Source organism: Panthera tigris, chromosome A1, assembly GCF_018350195.1.
Source record: "Panthera tigris isolate Pti1 chromosome A1, P.tigris_Pti1_mat1.1, whole genome shotgun sequence".
In the NCBI taxonomy this organism is placed as follows: domain Eukaryota; kingdom Metazoa; phylum Chordata; class Mammalia; order Carnivora; family Felidae; genus Panthera; species Panthera tigris.
In genome coordinates, this window is record NC_056660.1 from 123,306,062 (window position 1) to 123,330,020 (window position 23,959).

A 23,959-nucleotide genomic window follows, 5' to 3' on the forward strand; every position below is an offset into this window, starting at 1 on the left:
CAATTCAAAGAACTGTATCCTTAAAGAGTGAATTTTGCTATATATAAATTTTGTTTAAGTCTAAATGTTGACTTAAGCCTCATACCCTGTTTCTCTATTCCCCTCACCTGTTCCAAACCTCTTGCCACACTGTACATGATGACCCCACCCCTTCCACCTAGCTAACATCTAGTCGCCACTCTAGCTTCTATATAACTACTCATGAAATCTTTGGTGTGGCAAGGTGAGGTCCTGCATAGAACTGGGACTTTTCCACCGAGCTGGGTTTCCTTTTGGCATTCTCCCAGTTATTAAATTTAAATGAACATGGGCAAATTACTTACCTATCTGAGCTCAATTTTCTCACATGGTGAATGCAAATAAATACTATTTATATACCTCCCAGAACAGTTGTGAACTAAGAGCCTAGTAATGTGCCTAACATAGCACCTGGCACATTAAGACAATAAATGCTTATTCCCTGATCTTTCTCCTCTGCCTACTGCCTCTAATGAAAAAGTAATTTTTAACTTGGAAAATGTATCAACACATATACAAGAGGACTTCATGAAGTAACTACCTGTATTTTATTTTTATTTTTTTGTTTATTTATTTTGAGAGAGCGAGCCCAAGCACACGTGTGCAAGTGCAGGAGGAACAGAGGGAGAGGGAGAGAAACAGAATCCCAAGCAGGCTCTGCACTGTCCACACAGAGCCCAATGTGGGGTTTGAACCCATGAACCATGAGATCATGGGCTAAGCCAAAGCTGGACACTTAACCAACTGAGCCACCCAGTTCCCCTAACTACATGTGTTTTAGTTATCTTTCTTCAAAGGCTTGTCAATAGCCAACAAATTTCACAACAGTGTAAGACAGTAAATCAAGGGAAAGATACCTCTTTGAAGAGGTTCCTCTTTGAAGAGTTTATTTAGTCTTTAAAGAAATTATGACCTATAGGGTTCTATCTGGTTTTTATTTAAGCTTTTAAAACAACGCCTCTGTTGTTCAGATGGGAACACATGGTTAATTTACTTCTCTCTCTGAATTTACAATGAGACTTCCAGTCTCAGCAATCCCATCTACAAACTTCGCTTAACCAACAAAGTCTCTTGTATTAGTAGCTGGTCAACTTCTCCCACTCAGTGATAAGGTCTATATTCCAAACAATAACAAGTGTGTGTTCATTATTATAGTGATTCTTGAATAAAGCTGGCAAAGTGATATGCTTTTAAAATTTCTAGGACAGTCATCTTCTAGAAAGGTAATGCATAAATGCCACTTAAGAGGTTATGTATGGTGGTGATTGGGGGCAGATTTAAAAACCTTTCAGGAGACTGCTTTAGCAACTTAAATTGATTTCACCATTTTGGTACAAAATTAGTCATCTCGATGCTCAAAAGATGAGTAAGAAATAATTTAAGAATCAAAACTATAAATCAAAAATTTTAAATAAACCAAATAAAATCCAGACCTGAGACCTCACCTGCTTTTAACAGTTTACATGTCCCCCTTTAAAAAATGTATCATGTAATGTAAATCTTAGAAGTATTTATGTGGATCCATCATGTCTAGTCTGAAATTACGGCAAATGGCGAGGATCCAAAAACTAAAAATAGTCATACTAAGATGTGTCTCTGAAGAAAAATATAAGAACTCTTACTTTGGCAGGAAGTCACCAAAGTGGCATATCTAAATTAGTAAGCTTTGTTTAAGACACACACACACACACTTTTTTTTAAATGCACACAAGTCAAAAAAAAACTGGTAAAATTCTTTTTTTAATGGTTATGATTACTGCAGTAGCAAATCATATATCCATTTTCCCAAAAATGTATGTTTGTGCCACTCAAGCTATTTTATACAGAAGATAAACTGAAGGAGGTACTCCCACCAAGTATTACTTCAAGAGTAAGAGCAAACATTCAATGTTGAAACTACACAATAAGCAGCAGCTAGCTGGGAAGCAAGAAAAAGGACACGCAGACATTAGTTTGTTGAGTGCCTAATAAGTACTCGGTGCTTGGGGCACTGGTTTCGGCTTGGGTCATGATCTCATGTTTTCATGCATGGGTTCAAGCTCCGCATTGGACTCTGTGCTGACAGTGCAGAGCATGCTTGGAATTCTCTCTCTCCCTCTCTCTCTGCACCTCCCCCACTCACGTGGTCTCTTTCTCTCACAAAAATAGAGACACCTGGGTGGCTCAGTTGGTTAAGCGTCCAACTTCAGCTGACATCATGAACTCATGGTTCAAGAGTTCAAGCTCCACATCAGGCTCCGTGCTGCCAGCTACAAGGATACCAAGTAATCCATTCTTCTCAACAAAGAGGGTTCTTTAAGAAGTCCAACTATTCTTACACAGTACCATATATCTAAAAATGGTATTCCTAGGGGCTCCAGGCTGGCTCAGTCAGTAGAGCATGTGACTCTTGATCTCAGGGTCTTGGGTTCAAGCCCCACATTAGGTGTAAAACCCACCTACCCCCCACCCTCCCCCTCACCACACACACTTGGGAATTCAGTTGTTTTTTTAAAAAGGTATTCCTGTATCTGGCAAGATCATTCTTCCCCATCCAGCATGTCATAGGTAACCACAAGAACCTATTATCCCAGCCTATTAGTGTTTCAGCTGATACCCCTAACTGATCTCCTCCCACTCTCCGAAATGATTGCTAGGGCCAGTGCTTGGAATCTTCTCTACTATACTCTCCTTTCTCAGTCCAACATTTTAAAGTAATTACCAATACCCACAATTTCCATTTCTTTACCAAATACCCACTTCTCAGACCACTCAAATATGGAAACTGCTTTCTTTACATAAGAAAAGGCTATCAATGACATTTGTGTAACTAAACCCACTGTACACTTTACAGACTTTATCTTACTTGACATTTCAGGAGAATGTAGACATTGTTACCACTCTCTCCTTGGAGCACTCTCTTCACTGGACTTTCTGGAAACATTCTCCGAGTTATTAGGGTTTCCTCTCCATCTTGTGTTCTTCCTTCCTTCCCAACAATCTGAAATGCTGGTGTTTCTTAAAGCTCTGTCTGAAACCTTCTCTCCTCACTTTATAACTCCTGCTTGAGATTTCAATTTTTATGACTTTGATTACCATGGAAATGTCAGTGACTCCCCATACTCAGACTACTCCTCAGACTACTCCATTTGTGCAAACAAGGACTTGACTTCCTCTTCAAAATCTCAAAAGCATCTTAAACATAAGGTGCTCAAAACCAAAATCATTCTCTCTTCTCTACCCCTCTTCCTATATCAGGTCATGTTCTCTCCTAATGCCCCCCAACTCATTATCTGGCAGCAATTAACATCCATCCATTAAACAAGACAGAACTTTCAGAACTATCCTTGTTATCTCCCTCTCTCTGATTCCCCACATTCTATGTTTCACCAAAACCTGTCCATTTTGCCTCCCAAATATTTCTTAAATCCATCCACCTTTCTCCATCTGCACCACTCCCTCATTAGTCTTACTACCATTATCTCACTTGGACTATTTCTTTCTTTTTTAACATTTTTTAATTTTATTTTGAGAGAGAGACAGAGTGTGAGTGGGGAAGGGGCAGAGAGAGAGGGAGACACAGAATCCAAAGCAGGCTTCACGCTCCAAGCCGTCGGCACAGAGCCCAACACGGGGCTTGAACTCACAGACTGTGAGATCATGACCTGAGCCAAAGCCAGATGCCCAACCAACTGAACCACCCAGGTGTTCCTCACTTGGACTATTTCAACAGCTTCCTAACTCATCTCCCTAAATCCATTCTTTTCCAGCCCTAATCTATTATTCTACCCTATATCCAAAGTCATCATTTTAAAAAGCTACCCCATGCTTCTATTCAAAACTTTTTTTTTTAATTTTTTTTTTTAACGTTTATTTATTTTTGAGACAGAGACAGAGCATGAACTGGGGAGGAGCAGAGAGAGGGAGACACAGAATCGGAAGCAGGCTCCAGGCTCTGAGCTGTCAGCACAGAGCCCGACGCGGGGCTCGAACTCACGGACCGTGAGATCGTGACCTGAGCCGAAGTCAGACGCCCAACCGACCAAGCCACCCAGGCGCCCCTATTCAAAACTTTTTATAAACCTTCACAGTACCCAACTCTCTCCTTTATAGCACTTATTAGTTTATTTTTATATTTATTTGTCTGATTATACACATCTCCTCTAAGAGTGTGGCACACAATATGTGAGGGACAAATACTTGTGGAATAGATGACTCCTATGTAATGGAGAATAAATAAGCCTAAGAGAATATACAGATAAAGACACAGCCCTTTTCAGATAAAGAAACTGAAGCTGTGAACATGGGTGATTTACCCTAATTGTAGGTGAAAGAAGTGGAATTCAAACTCAAACCTGTATGTTTCCAGTGTCCACACACCTAACTTAAAATGCATCCCATAAATCAAAAAAAAAATCTCTAAAAATGTTTATATGTTACTAAAAACAAATGGAAATCATTTCCTATATTGGTAAAATACATTTTTTTTTAAATAAAGTTCTATTGAAACTACAAGGTAAGACACACTGAAATATGTCTATGGCTAGCACCTGTATGAATTGTAAGATTTCATTATTTGTTCTTTCTGATAGTTCAAAATTTCAAACTCCTCTACTTTTACTAAGACTTTAACTTAAAAAATACTCGACCAACTTATAAAGTCTCCCTATCCCAGTATATCATTCATAATCATGAAAAGTCCAAGGACGTGAAATATGGTAACTATCACAGCATTTTTCCAGCAATCTGATTTTTTCCCTTAGTAAATCCTAAACATAGGTTGAATTAACTGACCAACTTAAAGGCCAGCTCTTTACTTCATTAATTTTATATTATCTATTTTATGTGATCCTTATATTTTCCAAATGAAAAATCAGAATCTCCACCACAGTCTTTTTACTGGGCAGCAAGCAATCTCAGACCTTGTGAAGCACACATCCTCATGATTAATTTTCTCAACCTTCTTCCTATTGAAGAAGCTTCATCCTCTCCTGAACTCCCATTTGAAGGCAAACAAAAACAGACCATCCAGCAATATTTACCTCATTTCTTTTCTTTTTCCTCATTCTTTTTGCCTCCCTTTTTATTAGAATAAATTTATTTAGCGAAAGCCCACATCAGGGCCATATCAAGAGGCTCTCTTGAGTTTAAAATTTCAGTAATGGCTATTGAATAATTCAATGCTTTTAAATGTATGTTTTAAATTATTAGGTAACAAAAAAATAAGCTCTTAAATAGTACTCAATTTTGTCAAGATTTTCTCATAACTTTGGCCATGTTACCTTAATTCTGGTGCCATACTTCTAATTGATGTTGAGTTTCCATGGCTGTAGGGTAGATGAAACTCCTTACCTGTCCAATGGGTCCAATGGGTCCCAACGCCCCACATAGTAATCATCAGGCAGCCAGCTACAGCTACACAGTAACACTCAGGTGTTACCATTCCAATCATTAATCAGCTAATGAACTGCAAGACTAGTACTGAGAAAAATTGAAAATCTTAGAAAATGTAATTACTCTATTTCAAGGAACATCTCTCACCTGTTTATTATTCTGCAGGTCAACGGAATAGAGCATAGCACAGGCCGATTACAATGTTAGAAGAGATTCCCTTGGTGTGTTAGATCTTTGCCAAAAGAATCTGACAGACTTTACTGAAGACAAACTACTACTGATACAATAATCTGATATTCAGCAGACTACATTAAAATCGTAGTTTCTTTCCTTTTTTAATTAAATAGTAGGTGAACACTAATCTCCACCTTTTTTAAAAAATAAAAATCCCTTCATTAAAATTTCAGTCTGACCAAATTATATTTTACAATGGCTTTTCAAGGTAGCACATGTTCCCATTTGTCACAGTATGACTAAGGCAAGAATAACGAACTAGTTCTAGGATTTCATGAGCCACCTGGTCACTGATAAAGTTGTGTACCTAAGTGTGGCAAAAGAGGAAACGAGGGGGGGTGGTCTACATTATTTTGTATCAGTGCCTATCACTACTTCCTAAACACTTCAGTTTTCAGCTTTTTCCTACTTTCTGCTGACAATAACACTCACCCCATTCTTCACCAGACTAGACTTATAATTGATCTCCTACAGGTCTGCTGCAGTTGCTCAAAATACCCCCTCGTATACTATGTGCTCTCTGTCTTCCTACCCTGAGTCCACTGGTGTCAAATGCTGTTAATATATTCTGCAGCAACTGACTCTTCTTAATCAGCACGGTTTGCTTACCACTGTGATCCTGAGAGATAGGCAAGGCAGACATTATTCTCATTAGAAATTACACATAAATAAATGAAGCAGCCCAAGAGATCTTGCCCATGTGATCAGAAAGAATAGCAGAAGCAAAACCAGAATCTGACTTCCAAACCAACTGCCTTCACTGCTAGATCATACTCTAAAGTATTTAAATAAAGTTACAAAAACAAATTGCCACTCACGACAAAACCTCCACTATATCAAATCCTAAACAAGGGGGAAGGCCCACTTAAAAACCTATCTCCATAAAAGGTAATTTACTTACTTGTAATTAGATTTGGTTCATAATTAGACTACATTCAATGACAGCACTTAAACTCTCACTCATACTGTGAGACATAAAGTTAGTATTAATTTAGATATCCAACACTAGCTATAAAGTTGAATATTACCCATAACCTGCCTAGCAAGTTTTGATAACATCACAGTTTAAGAAACCTTTTCCCAACTGAGCCATTGAGTTAGAAACAATACATATTTGGAAAGGAGTCCATTTAAAATTCCTTTCTCTTATCCATGCCATTTGAAAAAAAAAAGTAAAATACAATAAACATCACTTGCTTCTGCTACACTGCCTAACTATGCTAGGTATATTTTCCCAATCAAATTACGATGTCATTTGAAAATCTGTGTTTTTTTTAAAAACAGGTTTTTTTTAATTTTACTTACTTATTTTTGAGGGGGGATTTAATAATTAACAAGCTATTTTCTGTTCTTCACACATTAGTATGAAAACTACCTTTGTCCTTCTGATGACAGCTGTGCATGTTGACTGAAAACTCATGAGCTTTTTTTTAAGTTTATTTTTTTTATTTTTTCATTTTTTTTAGTTTATTTACTTTGAGAAAGAGTGTGAATCGGCGAAGGGCAGAGAGAGAAGGAAATAGAGAATCCCAAACAGGCTCAATGCTATCAGCACAGAGCCTGACTCAGGGCTCAAATTCACAAACCATGAGATCAGGAAATCAAGAGTCCGACGTTTAACCAACTGAGACACCCAGGTGCCCCAAAAACATAGTTTTTAAGTTAAATATCATAAAAGTATGAATTTTAATTACATTTGTTAATATATTTAACAAACTGTCTCTCTGAAGAAGGCTACTACCTAAAGTTAGGGCTATCTCAGAACACTGCAGACAGGTGTGATCACTATATATATATATACCTATTTCTTAAACTCTGGAAAGAAGAAAATACAAAATCTTATTGATGAAAAGAAGTTATGATGGGAACTGGTTATGTTTAGCTCCTTCAACCTCAAGTTGGGTCTTGATAAGTTTATATTTAACAAATAAAACCTTCGTGTTTCAGGAAATGGGTACTAAGAGGAGTTAGGACTATCCAAACCATGCTCTTACTAGTTCACACATCTATTCTATTACACTGTTCTCTCTCCAGCCACATTCATTTGGGTACCTTGCCTATGAGTTGTGGGAATATTGCTCACCTAGAAGCAAAATCAGAAGATCTTTGTGAGCTGATTCCACAGAGAAATAGGTTAGAAGTAATAAAAACATTTCCCAAAGTGATCTGGGCACTAAAAACTGAAATACAAACCAGTTTCCAATGTTAATTCATTTAAACTGAAACTAGGGGCGCCTGGGTGGCTCAGTCAGTTAAGCATCTGACTTTGGCTCAGGTCATGATCTCAGAGTTCATGAGTTTGAGCCCCAAGTCAGGCTCTGAGCCTGGAGCCTACTTCAGATTCTGTGTCTCCCTCTCCTTCTGGCCCTCCCCTGCTCATTCTCTGTCTCTCTCTGTCTTTCAAAAATAAATAATCGTTAAGAAAAAAAAAATTTTTAACTGAAACTAGAACACTAAATGTTCCAAAAGAAGAGTCACCAGCACATGATATCAAATTTAAATAACAGACTGGGTCACTGGTACCAAAGTGGTTTTTAGTTTAATAATGATAACAGCAGCACAGGCCAGGACTATGCTTAACACTTCACTGTGCTAAACACTTCATATACATTGTCTCATACATTATCTCAGCTAATTTCACAGCACTATGAAAAATGCCCTATTAGCATCATCTTTTTCCTCATTAGATGACAAAACTCATAGAGGTGAAGTGACCTGCCCAGTGTCATACAGTTATTAATAGATGGGTCTAGAATTCAAACCCTGGAAGAGTAGCTGACTCAAGTGTATTGCCTATTCATTCATGTAACAAATACTTGAATGCCTACCATGTGCCACACACCTTCTGAACACCCACCTCCTGTGTCTTTATCCAGCAACACAAATGGGGCCTGAACTTTCCACAGGAATTATTTACAGAATTTAGAACTAGACAAAAGTAATGTGCCCAAAGGTGCACATTATTTATGCTGGAAAGTAAAAGCAACCATTTAAGAAGAAATCATTTTGAAATACAGATAGGCTTCATTAAAATACCAACCAATCTCCATTTACAAGCCTTTGCATATCTCTTCAGTGTAGAGACCCTGTCTTACTCTTAGTAACCTCAGAGCTAGGAAATATCAGGCATTCAACTTACTATACAGTATTGTCACTGTTTCTTATGAGTCTGTCTTCCACAGTAAACAAGAGCTATTTGAGAACCAAGGCTTTTGTTTACTTTTTTCGCCCATTTTTGTATTCCAATGCTGTGACATAAAGTAAGGCTAAAACCTCAGAGCTTTATGATGATTGCCTGAGCTTATGTAAGAAATTTACAAAAGATTCGTTTAGGCATTCAATGAATAATGTTTTTCTTCTCTTTTCCTCATTTACCCCTCAAGCGCCTAGGCAGTCAACCCATCTCTCTTACTGCTGATGTAAATGTACCAAAAGGCAAGGCAGAACCTCACTTAACAAGCTGCCAATTAACTCAAGAGCTCATCTAGGACACATTTCCTATATGTCATTTTCCTGGGCACCCCACCCTGAAAAAGACTCAGGAAACATTTCCAAACAGTGACAAATGAGAACTAAACCATGAGATTCTAACTATATCTGCTATAATGAGTTCCCAAAGGTGACTCTGAACTCTACACACATGACTCCCATGAAATATAGTGAAGACCAAAAGTCTTCCTTTCCTGTATAGAAATGCCAACAACAATGCTACCTGAAAAAAAAGTCTGTGGGTATGTTACTTAACAGGGCAAATTCAAGGATGATATGCTGTCTCGGCAAACTCTTAGTAGTAATTAGGAATTTGAGTTATGAAAAATTAAAGTGCCTCCTTTGGGTATAGCAGGCACATGCTCAAAATATCGTTAAGTAGAAATGGATTCTGAAGTCACATCATATAGAATTAAGATAGTCATAAAACAGTTAGGCTACCTAAAAATAATCATTGTTTTTACAATCAACTAATCTCCTAAACCTCTCCTTTGTCAACTTCTCCATTTATTAGTACCTTTCTTAAATATTGACCAATTTGCATTCAAAAGTTATAATCCTTAAAAATCCATTTCCCAATTCCCAATTATATCACTTCTTGGCTGGTTTCCATTGGGAGAGTTTCCCAAATATTCTAGGCCTCAGTTCTATCACCTACAGAATAGAGATGACCAAACTACCCTCCCTGAGCAAGTTGTTAAGAGACCTTACAGGCCACACAGGGCCTAGTAATCACTAAACAAATGTCAGTTATTATTATTATCCACTTTGACATTTAGAAGTTGGTTACAAAATTCACTATTAAGAATACCATGGAGAGGGGTCTGGGTGGCTCAGTCAGTTAAGCACCAGATTCTTGATTTTGGCTCTGGTCATGATCTCATGGTCCTGGGATCAAGTTCCAAGTGAGGCTCTGCAGTGGGTATGGAGCCTGCTTAAGATTCCCTCATTCTCTCTCCCTCTGCTCCTCCCCCACTCATGTTCTCTCTCCCTTTCTCCAAAAGAAAGAGAAGAGAAGAGAAGAGAAGAGAAGAGAAGAGAAGAGAAGAGAAGAGAAGAGAAAAAAGAAATTGGAGCACCTGGGTGGCTCAGTCAGTTAAGTGTCCGACTTCAGCTCAGGTCATGATCTCATGGTCCGTGGGTTCGAGCCCTGCATCAGACTCTGCTGACAGCTCAGAGCCTGGAACCTGCTTCTGCTTCTGTGTCTCCCTCTCTCTCTGCCCTTAACCCACTCGCATTCTGTTTCTGTCTCTCTTAAAAATAAACAAAAAAAATTTTTTTAATACAAAAATTTAAAAAAGAAATGAAAGAATACCATGGATGCATACTATATTCCAGTCACACTGGCCTCTTTCCTGTTACAAAATGCTCTTCACCATTTGGCCCTCAACACTTGCTCTTCCCTGTGCCTGGAATCATCTGGAATCATCTTCTTCAAGTTCCTCCATACCCTCCTTATTTTCATCCTTAAATCTTAATTCAAGTATCACCTCCTCAGAGAAGCCTTCTTTGAGATTGCCACCCTCCACCATCTGACACTCTTCTACCTTGTGTGAACTCTTTCATGCCATTTACAAACATCTGTAATTGTCTTAAATATTAGTTTAGAAATGTTATCTTTTTTACAGTAATATTTATAGCTACTAACATTGTATTAAGCACATTATAGGTGCTTAATGAAGATAATGCAAAGTCAAATATTTAAAAAACTTAATACTGTTCTCACACACATCTATACACACACACACACACACATACACACACACAAATTTCACATTAATATACATCAAAAGAAACACCTGACTGAAAAAAAGCAAGAGTAATGGAAAGAGCCCAAATGTCCATCGACTGATGAATGGATAAAAATGTGGATGTATATACAATGGAATATTACTCAACCATCAAAAAGAATAAAACCTTGCCATTTGCAACCATGTGGATGGAACTAGAGTGTATTATGCTAAGCAGAAAAGTCAGTCAGAGAAAGACAAATACCGTATGATCTCACTCATATGTAGAATTTAAGAAACAAAACAGTTGAACATAAGGGAAGGAAAAATAAAATAAGATAAAAACAAAGAGTAAGGCAAAACAAAAGAGACTCTTAACTAGACAGAAGAAACTGTGGGTTGCTGGAGGAAAGGTGGATGGGAGGATGGGCTAAATGGATGATAGGCATTAAGGAGGGCACTTGTGATGAGCAGTGGGTATTGTATTTAAGCGATAAATCACTAAATTCTACTCCTGAATTAAAAAATTTTTTTTAATTTAAAGAGTATAATAAATGAAAAAAATTAACAAGATGGAGAGGAGAGTATGGAGAGGTATTACACAACAATTGTTTGTTGTCCATTTAACTGCAGAGAAGAATTCAAATAATAGAATTTGCACAAATGAGGATGTACAATGAAGGCCATTCACAAATTTTGAAAATATGAAGTTCACTTTTTATAGGGAATGACCATTTCCATGGCCTGGGCAATAAAAGTAGTGAAGGTGACTCAGAGTACAGATAACTCCATTTTCTTGATTAAGGTGAAATTCAGGACTTAGCATGGTATAAAGTTTTTTTATTTGTTTAATTACTCTCTACCACAGACCTATACAGATTAATTTCCACCACTGCTGGGATTACCACTACTTGGAGATCATATATGTGGCTTTTGCACATGACTGATACAACACTACTATTTCAATATGCTCTGTAAGGTTCAAAGACATTCAATGAGTATGCATCAGAAATGTTTCAAAGTTTGAGAGTGTTTTTGCCCCTAATACAAAACTAGCCGATGTTACTGCTATGAAAATAATTATGTTACAGTTAGTAGGATTACAGAAGATTGATTTTATTTCACAAATGTATCATGCACATTAAGTGCAAGACACTGCTCTAAGCTCTTTACATACAACTCACTCAAGCTTCACAACAACCATATAAGGTAGGTACTTTTATTAGCAAAGAGAGGCACAAAGAAGAAAACTGCCCAAGGTCACACAGTTAGTAAATGGAGGAAGTGAAATGTAAACCTAAGCAATTTGGATCCAGAGATCATCGTTAGACTATGCTGCCTCTCTAATATTTTAAAGGAAAATTAATTGTTTATAAAAAACAAGACATTTCCAATGTTAGACTAGTTTTAATTAAAAAACAAAACAAACAAAAAATTATAAGCCATCTAGGCTTTAAACCTAGACAGCAAGAAGGCTGAAGGGAAGAAGGAGGAGGAAGAGAAGAGAAAGCTACTTGTATCCACTGTTCATAATATCTGAATGGTGAATGCTTTTTAAAATGAAAATCAGACAAGACAGTGTCTATGTAATCCTTAACTAGCTTATTACAGAGACTGTGTATTTCCATCCCAAATGCTGAATTAAGCCACCTAAATTAGGAGGAAGCAGACAATTAACATTCCAAATTCCTTTCCATAAAATTGAAGCTATATTTTAACTGGTTCACTTAAAATCTGGGAGTTTAGTGACTTTCTTCCAAATTCTCTTTTTTACTAGGGTAAACAATAACAACTTAAACTTCAATTTCTTATCCAAGAGAATAAAAAAAAAAAAAAAAATCCCCCAAGCTGAGCATACATAGGAAACTTTGGTAGAGCTCAGCCAAAAATGACTAAACAAAAAAAGAGTAATCAAGATCCATAGCACGCCCCTGAGTTTCCAAAGGGATGTAATTCAAAGAGAATATAAATGAAGAATTTACATTTCATAAAATCTATAGAGAAGAACATTCTCTGAACATTTCCATACTTTATTCCAAGCAAGGTAAATTAAAGTTAAAATTCAACTGTATAAAACCAACTGGAGTCAAACAGTAGCAATTTCTTCCAGGTCTCTGCTTTTGTTCAAAACTGGCTTTTTAAAGGTAGAAAAACTCTTGCGGCAGGATTCCAGTCTAACAAAAGAATATGCCAGTTTAACGAATTTTTGATCATTTTTTGAGATTCCATCCCTCTCTCTGTAGCTGGGAATAGAAAAGTTATATGAAAAAAACACAAACCCAGTTACCTTTCATCAGAAGCAAAAGAGGTTTGCTTAATAAAAGTTAAAGGAAGTTCTGGGTGGCTCAATTGGTTAAGGGTGTGTCTCTTCATTTTAGCTCTGGTCATGAACTCACAATTTGTGGGTTTGAGCCCTACATAGGGCTCTGTGCTGACATCACCAAGTTGGCTTGGGATTCCCTCTCTCCCTCTCTCTCTATGTCCCACCCCCTGCATTCACTTACACAGGTGCACACTCTCTTCTCTAAAATAAATAAATAGGTGCTCCCAGGGCTCCACTGGCTAAGCATGTGACTTCATCTAGGTCATGACCTCAAAGTTCATGAGTTCGAGCTCTGCAATGGGCTCTGTGCAAACAGCTCAGAGCCTGGAGCCTGCTTCAGATTCTGTGTCTCCTCTCTCTCTCTGCCCACACCCCCGCCTGTGCTGTCTCTCTTTCTCTCAAAAATAAACATTTAAAAAAATAAAAATAAATTTAAAAAAACATTGTAAAAATAAATACAAGTTAACTGAGGTTGAAATGGCTAGTGATCAGGTAAGCATTTTGTCCTACTTATTTATTTTTATCTTCAGCATCCAACACGATGCCAGGCATCTAAGCAAACACATGTTCAAGAATGAATGAATGAATGAATGAATGTCAGGAGAAAAGGGAAGGCACAATATGCTGCAGACTATTTAGCAAGTGAAAATCTTTCACTAAATATTTAATTTTTTTTCCCCTTGAGAAAGGGGTCCAGAATGAGGGAAAGGAAAGGGAATCACTCTTCAGAGGTAATACTTAAGGTGCAGATGTCAGTATTACAGCAATGACATATGACATCAGTATTGAGATAATTACCAGGGAAGAATAAGTAACAGGGATTCCACAACCGCCTACTATCATCGGCTGCCAGTTTTTTGCTGCCAGATTTTATTCTTAATCTATTGACTACGATTTGACATAATGATGATACCACATTTGGAGCATGGTAAGGAAACTATGACCAACCTTTCTTCCAAGAAAGCCAACACTGGAGCCCATGAGCTCCTGTCTGCACCTGCTATAATGGGCAGCTGTAACTGATGTTAGTGAAGAAAGGGAAGCTACTTCAGATCTGTTTTGGACATGGATGAATGTTATCAGTAGGGCCCAAGCAAAACAAACAAACAAACAAACAAAATAAAAGCACATTCAAAGAAGGTATTCAACAGAATTTAATGAAGGAACCATCTTCAAAAGCAGAGGCAGGATTTAAGAAAAGCAGCAAGGGATGGTGGAAAACTCCCATGCCAGCAACATCAGGAAGCCATTATCATCACTAGGCCTAAAGGGGCAAGTAAGGGGTTACCAGAACCCAGAAAGATCTGTAACTGTGGCTGGCTGGCAGAAGAGGGCCATTTAATAGAAGCTGTGACCTACTCACAAAACACAGAACGGCTTTAGCAACACAAATCCAGCAGGAAGGAACTGGCTCTTCCAGGCCTCCTACTGACACACCACCAACCAAGGCAAACCAGAAACCAGAAACCAAGAGGTCAGTTGATATAACTCATAGAATCTGCTTCCCAGAGTACAGATAAAGGTGGGGAACAGATCTGGAGGGGCAAAAGGAGAATGTGGAGCACAAAAAGGTATTCTAAATGACTGCCACACAGCAAAATACAAGTATACAAAAAGTTTTTGCCAGTTCCTCCTAAATCTTTTAGACACCATGGAACCGTCTACAAAAAAGTCATAAATGTAGGGTACCTACTTGGGTTTCTACTGCCCTACATCAAGGTGGGCAAGAAAAAAAAGATTCTAAAAGTAATTCCAGGTAATTTCTGTCCCTTCTGCATCCCTAAGGATAAACAGACAAACCATTTATTTGCAATGGATCAGATCTAAGACAAGTCCCTTCTCTGTACTCAAAGGGCACCTATTCCATACCACAATTATTACACTTATTAGGATGTACTATAAGCCGTTTATTTGTCCTTCATTAGACCCTGAACTCCTTTAGGGCAAGGATTGTCTTAATCAACTTTGAATCGCTAGCACCTAACATGCACCTGACAGAATCAGCCTTCAACCTATGTGCACAGAATCCATCAGTGGACTCAGCGTCCATAACTGGCAGCCTTATGCCACAGGGGATAAAATGTGGAATGACTCTCAGAAATTAAACACTAGTAAGTTTTATTCAGGACATCATTTAACACAATGAGCAAAAACATAGTTCCCTTCATACCAGCCTGCTATCATTTCCTATCCAGCAGCTTTTCTTGTGTGCTTAGATACTTACAGCCAGTCTTTTCTACAATGACAGAACTCATCATCAAAAGATCTAGAGAAAAATGGCAAGACTATGCTCCATTTCAAATACACATTATATCTCAAAATTCTGACTTTTTCTAAGAACTCACCAGATCCACCGAAGAAACTCATCATTTGGTTTATGAGATGGAGGAATTCATGTTTTACATGATAAACATGACTGAGAGGTAGAAACACACACAGCACATGTTTAATGATCACTTCAACAGACATCACACTCCATAAAATTATAAAGTAGTCATGTGACACAATCATGTTACATCATCAAATTAAAATGGATATACTGTATGATGTTGGGGTGGTCATTAACAGAACCTGGAACATATTCACATTATAATTATGAGTCACTTTCATATAACCCTGTATTTAAGAAGTGTTTAATCATCTTTTTGTTGGTATAGGCAACTCTTAACTGTATATACTCCACAGAAAAAGAATAAAGTTAATTCCAAATTGATAACCCTCTTCAAGCTACCATAATTTTAGTCTGTCAATCTCCTGCTGTCAGTAAAGTGAATAAAAGCCAAATTTAAAATAACCTTTAGACTCCAAGAGGTGAATTTGCTATAAAAATGTATTGCCTTCCAAAACCCAGTAGGAAAAACTTTTGTATCCCAGCACCTTCATTGCTGTTTGTAATGGAGAGTTGACATTGTTAAATTTAACGTCATCTTATCTACCAAATTAAAATAAATTAGTACTTCATTTTCTGTTTAGGGAAAGGGAATTTTGGGCTCATCACGAAAATCTTCTGAATTACTTTAAAAGAAACTTGAGCAATACAATAACAGATAAAACATGTTTCAATAGACCAGGTATCTTTTTCTAAAACATACTTAATCCCTAAGCCCCCAAAGCAAGTTTTTCCCAAAACCATTAAAAACACTTAAAATCAAAAACACAATTTCATCTTTTTGAAAGCCATCATAAATCCTGAAAATGTCAGGTCAATAAAATTATAGCAATAAAACTGTTCTTATTACCTCTACAGTACAATTATGTGATCTTTGCATCATGTTGAAAACACAGACCAGAAGAACTTATAATTTATAAAACTGTACTACAAATGGGTTCTCCATTTTAGATGAATTTTAAAACACAGAAACAAAACACAGATCTACCATATGACTGTGTATATTAATATTAACTTTGGTTAACTTAAAGCAGTATGAGGTTTCACTTATCCTAGTACAGTGCTTGGCCCACAGAAAAAAACAGGACATTTGTTTTACAAATTATTAACTCTCACAAGGGAGAAGAGGAAATAGATATATAATTCTGAGAGTACACAATTTGTGGCAATGGCAGGTAATATCCAATATATTAGAATTATCAAAACTACTTGTGACCAAACATTTTCCTCTCCCTTCACTAAAATATATGTGACATTTAACAATGCCCTAGTGACACTGTGCTTTAGCACATTTTAAAATTTAACATCTTACCAGAGGAGAGGTAGGTAGTGAGATCAGTGAAACAAGTGAAAGGGATTAAGAGTACATTTATCATGATGAGCACGAAGAAATATATGGAATTGTTCAATCACTATATTGTACACCTGAAACTAATATAACACTGTATGTTAATTACACTGGAATTAAAAGAAAAAAAAAAGAAAAATCTAAAACTGCAATAAAATTTAATGTCTTTACCAAAGGTAAATTTTTCATTGTAAATAAATTTCAACATATTTAATGTAGTTATTAGTATGTTTTGACATTTGAAGAATTTGTTCTCCAAAGGGGTTGGGGAAGAAAAAAAAAGAAAGAGAGAAAGAATTACTTCTGTTTCTATAAAAAATAGTGTTCCAAAATTCTGTTTCTCTTTTCTGAACTTAACTCCAAAAATTCACTGTGGAGCTCTAAAAGAGCTCTCGGTCAACAATAAAAATATTTCATAAATAATACAGGGTTTTTACCTCAAAAAAGAGGAAACAGAATTTATAAGAATTCAGGAAGACTGCAGCCGCCTAAATCGTCAGGTTTGAGGCAGGAAAAGTGGAATACTGGATTCAAATCGGGGATATTTCCTATCGGTGAAAGCCATATGCACACCTGCACCAAGGATGCCACAGTCAACAGATCTCCAACACTGAGGTGTTGCCAGTACCATTACTTTGATACCTGACTCTGGCTACCCAAACCTCGAGCAGGTCTTCTTGCTTTTTTGTTTGTTTGTTTGTTTTCCCCCACAACGTCTAAATAGTTCTCAACATATTACCTTACACACAATACATATTAAAAAGGTGAAAGTTATTCCTTCCAATCCTTTATCCAGATGCCTATCCCTTATCCAGATGACTTCAATTCTTTCTTGTCAAAAGCAAGGAGCAATTGGGAACCTGAAGCCCCAGAAATGAACTCTTCCATTAGGAAGCCAACGCCAGAATTGCTGCAGCCAAAGAATGTGTAGTGCTCCTTGTGGGCTGTCACAGGAGATGGAAAGCTACACCATGGCAAGGTCTGTACAGAGAAGGAAACAGCAGGTCTGGAGCACGCGCGCATACACAACCAAACAGCCAGTTTCTTCAGATCCATAGGCAGAAATTTGGCATCCTCACACCTACTTGCAACCTGACAATTTACAACCTGGTAACACCTTCTAATTAGGAAGGTTCTAGTCTTTTATAGACGAAAAATTAAACTGCTTCCCACAAGTAAGATAAACCAGGCGGGGCGCCTATTACTGAGAATACCCAGTGAATCAAACCTCCAGTGTCTCTACAGATCCTGACGTGCCAGTGACCGGGCTTCCCTACAGCAGAGAGGGGAGGAGCCCACCCGGCTCTGCTGGAAGTGGAACGGGAAACAGAGGACAGGAGCAAGGGACGGAGCGCAGAGACGTGAACAGCGTCCAAGCAGGGCTAGGCTCAGCACACCGGCGGGCGACAGACAAGACAGTGGGAGCCACACACGGACCGAGGTGCAGGCTGCAAAGCGGGATCCCCGGGCTGCGGAAGCCGTCCCCCGAGTCTCGCCCCGCAAAGGTGCGCGCGTCAGAAACACACACCCGCCCCCACGCCCGTGGGCAATTCTCGGCGAGTCCCCTCCCAGAAGACACACGCCCGTACCCACCGGGGCACCCCACCCCGGGCTCGCACGCACACGCCCCTCAGGCCGGCGGCGCGTACGTACCCAACAATACGCAGAGCACATCAAGGGCCACGTACGGCAGCCGCGTCTTGTCAAACATGGTCTCGGTCCCAACGGCCCGCAGCGCGCGGTAGATGAGGCACACGATTTACGACACGGGGCCAGTGGGTGGCGACGACCCCGAGCTACGGCTCCTCCCGGCGCGGGTAGAGCAGCTGAGGGCGGAATAGGTCCGGGCGGCGCTCTGGCGGCCAGCAATGGCGCCCGGGACCCCTGCCCTCGCAGCTCTCACCCGCCGAGACGCTCGCGTGCCAGCTGGGGCTGCTCCCTGGTCTCAGGCCCTCTTCGGTAGGCCCTGGCCTGCCCCGGCAGATTGCTGTCCGGATCCCGGCACCCTTTCCAACAGGCGGAGCGTCGAGACTCGTGCTTTAAGGGTGAAACCCGTAGGGAGGAGGAACGCGGGCTCGGCCCCTCCCGCTGGGTAGAGCGGGACCGACCAGCGCTGGCCTTCGCTGGCTGAGGGGAGGGAGATGGAGACTATGCGGCCAGTAACGGGCGGTGGGGCGGAGCCTGGAACCCCGCCCAAGAGCACCAGCAAATAAAGGGTGCCGGCCCCGCCCCGCCCGACCTGCAGGGCCCGCCCCTGAAGTGGGTTGCACTGCCTGTTGGGCCGACTCTGGGGGCGCCTCGGGTCTGAGGCGAGGGGCGTTGCTCCGACCCACGTGGGTCCGGTGGTCGCGGGACGTGGTCTCCTTAGCTCTGGCAGCAGGTTACTCCTGCCTGGGAGGGAGACCTAGACTCCAGACCCTCGATCCTAGAGCGTCGGCTCCCTGCCAGCCATCCTCATCCATAGGGATTGGATAATAAAGAGGTCCAAGATAGGCAGTGACAAAAGACTTGTCCTAGCGTTTCTTAGGCTCCTCTGAACCTTCTACTTGTCTAGGATTCCACCTAGGCCTTCAAGTCTGGCCTGGCTGAGCTCAGTATTAGTATGAATCCTGCTAAGTCATCCCCCTCTTGATGTCTGATGCCTTTGATACGTGATCAAATTCCTTATCCTCCACCTTTGGCCTGCTTTACTGTTTCTCCATGGTAATTTTCCATCCACTGACCCAGTCACTCTTCTTGTTTGTTGGCTGTGTATTCCCAGCTGTTTTTATTCAAATTTCAGCACAATTTTGTTCTCCTATTGCAGTAATTTTGACCCTCTTTAGTAATAGTCTTCCTCACCGTTTTAACAAGTGTCAATAAATAATTTTTCTTTAACTGAAATGAGCAGTCTTCTCATCCCTGATTCTAGGAGGACCTTAGCAGAGATTTAGTAATCTCAGTTTCCTAACCTGTTAAATTGGGATGATAATCCCTGCTGTGTGTTCTGGTCAAGAAGTGGTGAAGCCTGGAAAAAAATAATAGGAAAATGTTCTATAAAAGGTCAAAACCTCTACAGTTGTTAAAGACTGGTGTGTTTTCTTCTTATTCATATCCTCTTACACAAAGATGTAAGATGCAAATCAAAAACTGTACCTACTACTTCTCTGACTTTAACTGCCAGATGCCCCTGAAAAAACAGAGGGGTAAAAAAAAAACAATGGAGGGATAACATTTCCCTCAATGATTCTGAAGATAAAGCCCCAAGTGATATCCCACAAGCAAAAATGTATTTGAAGAAGCATTTCTTCTTTAAAAAGAATGTAAATTTTGAGAAGCCCAGGTGGCTCAGTCAGTTGAGCATCCAACTCTTCATTTTGGCTCAGGTCATGTTCCCAGGCTGGTGGGATTGAGCTCTTACATTGGGCTCTGCACTGGGCGTGCAACCTGCTTGGTATTCTCTTTCTCTCTCCCTTTGCCCCTGTCCCCAACTCACTCACACACGCTTTCTCTCTCAAATAAAAAAAATTTTTTTTTTAAAGTAAATTCTGTATTTCACCTTTGTTTGAATATCTTTTAAAAGTTTTAAACAATTTAGGGGACTCAGTCTGTTAAGCATCTGACTCTTTGTTTCGGCTCAGGTCATGATATCACAGTTGGTGGGTTCTAGCCCCGCATTGGGCTCTGCACTGACAGTGCAGACCCTGCTTGGAATTCTCTCCCTCTCTCTCTGCCCTTCCCCTGCTCATGTTTGTGCTCGCTAGCTCTCTCTCAAAATAAAAAATAAACTTTAAAAAAGTTTTAAACAGTTTATAACTGAGAATAATGTACCATTGCTTATACGGCTTCCCTTACTTCCAGAGTTACAAGGCTCCTAGAGTGCAAGGCCATAACAAATTGAAATTACTTGTGATATCTACGTATTTGGTATTCATTCAAGAAATATTTATTGTGATTATATGCTGGACATAATCTAGGGAGAGTGCTTTATTTAAACAGCTTTTGAAATAAACATTTACTTTTAAAATGATTTTTCAAAAGTAAACATTCAAAAAACCCTATTGATTAATAATTGTTGTTTGTTCATTCATTCATTCAACATTTATTGAGTCCCCAGTATATACAAGACCCAGTGCACACTAAAGAGAGACTAAGATGAGCAAGAAAAGACCTCTGCCCTCTGGGAGGCTGCTGCTTGATCAACAAGACTGGCATGTAATTGAATGAATATTGTGATAGAAGTCTGTTGGTGTACAACAGGCACATAAAGCAGGAATAAGCATTTTACCTGGGAACTCTGGAAAAACTACATAGGGAGGTGATAGATTGTTCTTGCCTGTCCTTTCCCAACACCAGAACAGATTTTCTTAGCTGAGAAGGAAGTAAAGAAAACAGTTAATATATTAACAAATTTTTTTGCCCTTTGGAGGAGTTACAGATAATTGCTTTAAAAATAGATCAACAAGGTATACCTGGATGGTTCAGTTGGTTAAGCATTCGACTTTGGCTCAGGTCATGGTCTCACAGTTTGTGAGTTCGAGTCCCACGTTGGGCTCTGTACTGACGGCTCAGGGCCTGGAGCCTATTTTGGATTCTGTGTGTGTGTCTCTCTCTCTCTGCCCCTCCCATGCTCATGCTGTGTCTCTCTCTCAAAAATGAATAAACATTACAAAAATTTTTAAATAAATAAAAATAGATCAACAAAGCAAAGTCCTTTAAAACGTATTAAGTCATTCCCTGTTTTTTAAAATGGGATCTGTAATTTGTGCAGATTATAAGCAATGAATAAATCCTCTATTGAGAGAATGTCTAAGAAATGTCATTTTCTTTTGGGGTTTTTGTTGTTGGGAGTGGTGGTATTTGTTTTGGTCTATTGTCATGATTGGATTCTGGTATAATATTTGGAATTGAGAATAACTTAAATAACCTTGAAATGATAGTGAAAATAATAAAAAGGAAACACTGATTGAATAATGACACTATTACCCTTGGGGATAGGTACTTATGTGTCCCTAGATTGGGCATGAAACCTCAGAAGCTTTCTTAAATGCCTAACAAAGTTTATCCTTGGGCCTGCATGTTCCTCTGTCTAATACAGGCATTAAACAAAAGCAAAACACAGTGGGCTTGGGAAGAATAGTCCTGAAGAGTCCCCGAAGGTGACAGAAACTAATTTTTTCTCTTCTTTTGTTGCTAAGCATTTTGAAAAGGACACTATAATCTACATCCTCCATTTCCACTTTCTCTTTGCATGTTGCTGTGTTCTCACTTCTGTTGCCACTCCTCTACTTGCACTGTTCTTTAACATTAAATTATTAAGCCTCTCTCTTTCTGTTATCACCCTGCTTCTTGTCTCAACTACTTATTTATTTCCCAAAGTTGCTGCAAGGTAATAATAAATTCCCCTATAGCATTTGTGTTTGTATGTGCTTATGTTCTTTTTCCCACCTGAACTGAAGCAAATACAGTTTTTATTATACTAAAATATCATTGTAAAGCTAAAACAATTAAAATTGTAAATGTCTGGTTGACCAGAGCATGTGCCTCCCTCCAACATGTTTTTTGCAATATGATGTATTAAAATTATTTTAATACTTATTACCAAAGCTATTTTTTCTTGTTTCTTATTATGTAATATTTGACATATAAATATATAATATATGAAATACAAGTTATGAAGCATAATAATAAAATGAGCAACTATTAATCCACTACTGAATTTAATACCTAGAATATTGCAGGATCATTGAATTCACCTGGGTGTTGTATCCCATGTCCCTCCTTCAAGAGGGCTAACCACTATCCTGAATTTTGTGTTTATTTTGTTCTTGCTTTGTTATTTCTCTGTTGAAAAACATATAACCATATATGTATGTATCTCTAAAAATATATTGCTTAGCCTTCTTGTTTTTAGCTTTTAAAAACATTATGTGATATATGTAGTCTTCTCCCTTTGATTTTTTTTCCTCTCAAAATTGTATTTCTTATATTTATACATGTTACTGCAATAGTTGTAGGTCTATTATATGAATATATCCTTTGTACGTTTTTCTGACAATGGGCATCTGGGTTATTTCCATTTTTGCTATTACAAAAAATACTGCTGTGAACATTGGCATGCATGTCTCCTGTGTGGAATCACTAGCAGTGAAACTGCTACATCAAGGCATCTGCCCACATCCAACTTCACTAGATAATCCTAGGTTGTATTCCCAAGTCATTGTACCATTTTACCTTACCCACACTAGCCGTGGAGACGGCCCCACATTTTTGTCAACACTTATTTTTGAGAGGTCTTAATTCTTGTTAATTCAGTGGATAATATGTAGTCATAATGACCGGCTATCACAATGTAGTCATAATTTGCATTTGCCTGATCATTAATGTGATAGAGCATCTTTCAATTTGCTCACCAAAAATATTTCTTCTTCTACCAATTTCCTGCCTTCTGCATATTTTTTCTATTCGGTTGTATACCTCATGTTTATCAAAGTGTAGAAGTTCTTTCTATAGTCTCAATAGTAATCACTTGTGGCTTGTGATTTCACTTTCTTTATGAGCAGCTGGGTTACAGAGTTCTTACAAATGCAATATAAGCAGAAGTCTACTGGCAGGTTTCTCTGAGAGTTTTTGCCATCCTAATCAAAGGAAAAGACTGGCTTCCCTTCTTTTCCTACCTTCTTTGAACTTGGATGTGATATTTAAGCTATAGCAGCCATCTTGTGATGGTGAAGAAAAGGCCAAGAAGAGTAGTGCCACTGGTCTTTAAACGTTGAGCCACTAAAACAATCAGCAACTAGCTACCTCCAGATTTCTCCATATGTGAGAAAAAACAAAAATAAACAAAACAATTGTTTAAGCCTCAAATATCACAACTGATAGAAGGCTAAAGAGTATGTTGAGTACTATTTCTGAGAAATCATGTAATATTACTCTAAGAAAACCTTTCACTTGAGCTAACTTAATTGAAACTGGTCCTTCAAACCACACAGACCTACATGAAAAAATTGGGGCAGAGAGAAAAGAGGGCTCAAGGAGAATGAACTTTGAAGAATGGTTTGAGCATAGAGACGAAA

General features: G+C 38.8%; 1 protein-coding gene across 2 annotated transcripts in view; it reads right to left on the bottom strand.

Annotated features, from left to right (window-relative positions):
• The window catches only part of PLPP1 (phospholipid phosphatase 1), an 88,408-nt gene extending 69,276 nt beyond the window's left edge, over window positions 1-19,132 (bottom strand). Inside the window, exon 1 of one of the 2 annotated variants that reach the window (XM_042986813.1) lies at window positions 18,558-19,132. In XM_042986813.1, the coding sequence (XP_042842747.1) occupies window positions 18,558-18,615 (58 nt within the window). In that variant the 5' untranslated portion in view covers window positions 18,616-19,132. The remainder of the gene's footprint in view (window positions 1-18,557) is intronic. The other variant, XM_007079942.3, reaches the window with a different exon arrangement.
• Between the last annotated feature and the right edge of the window lie 4,827 nt (window positions 19,133-23,959).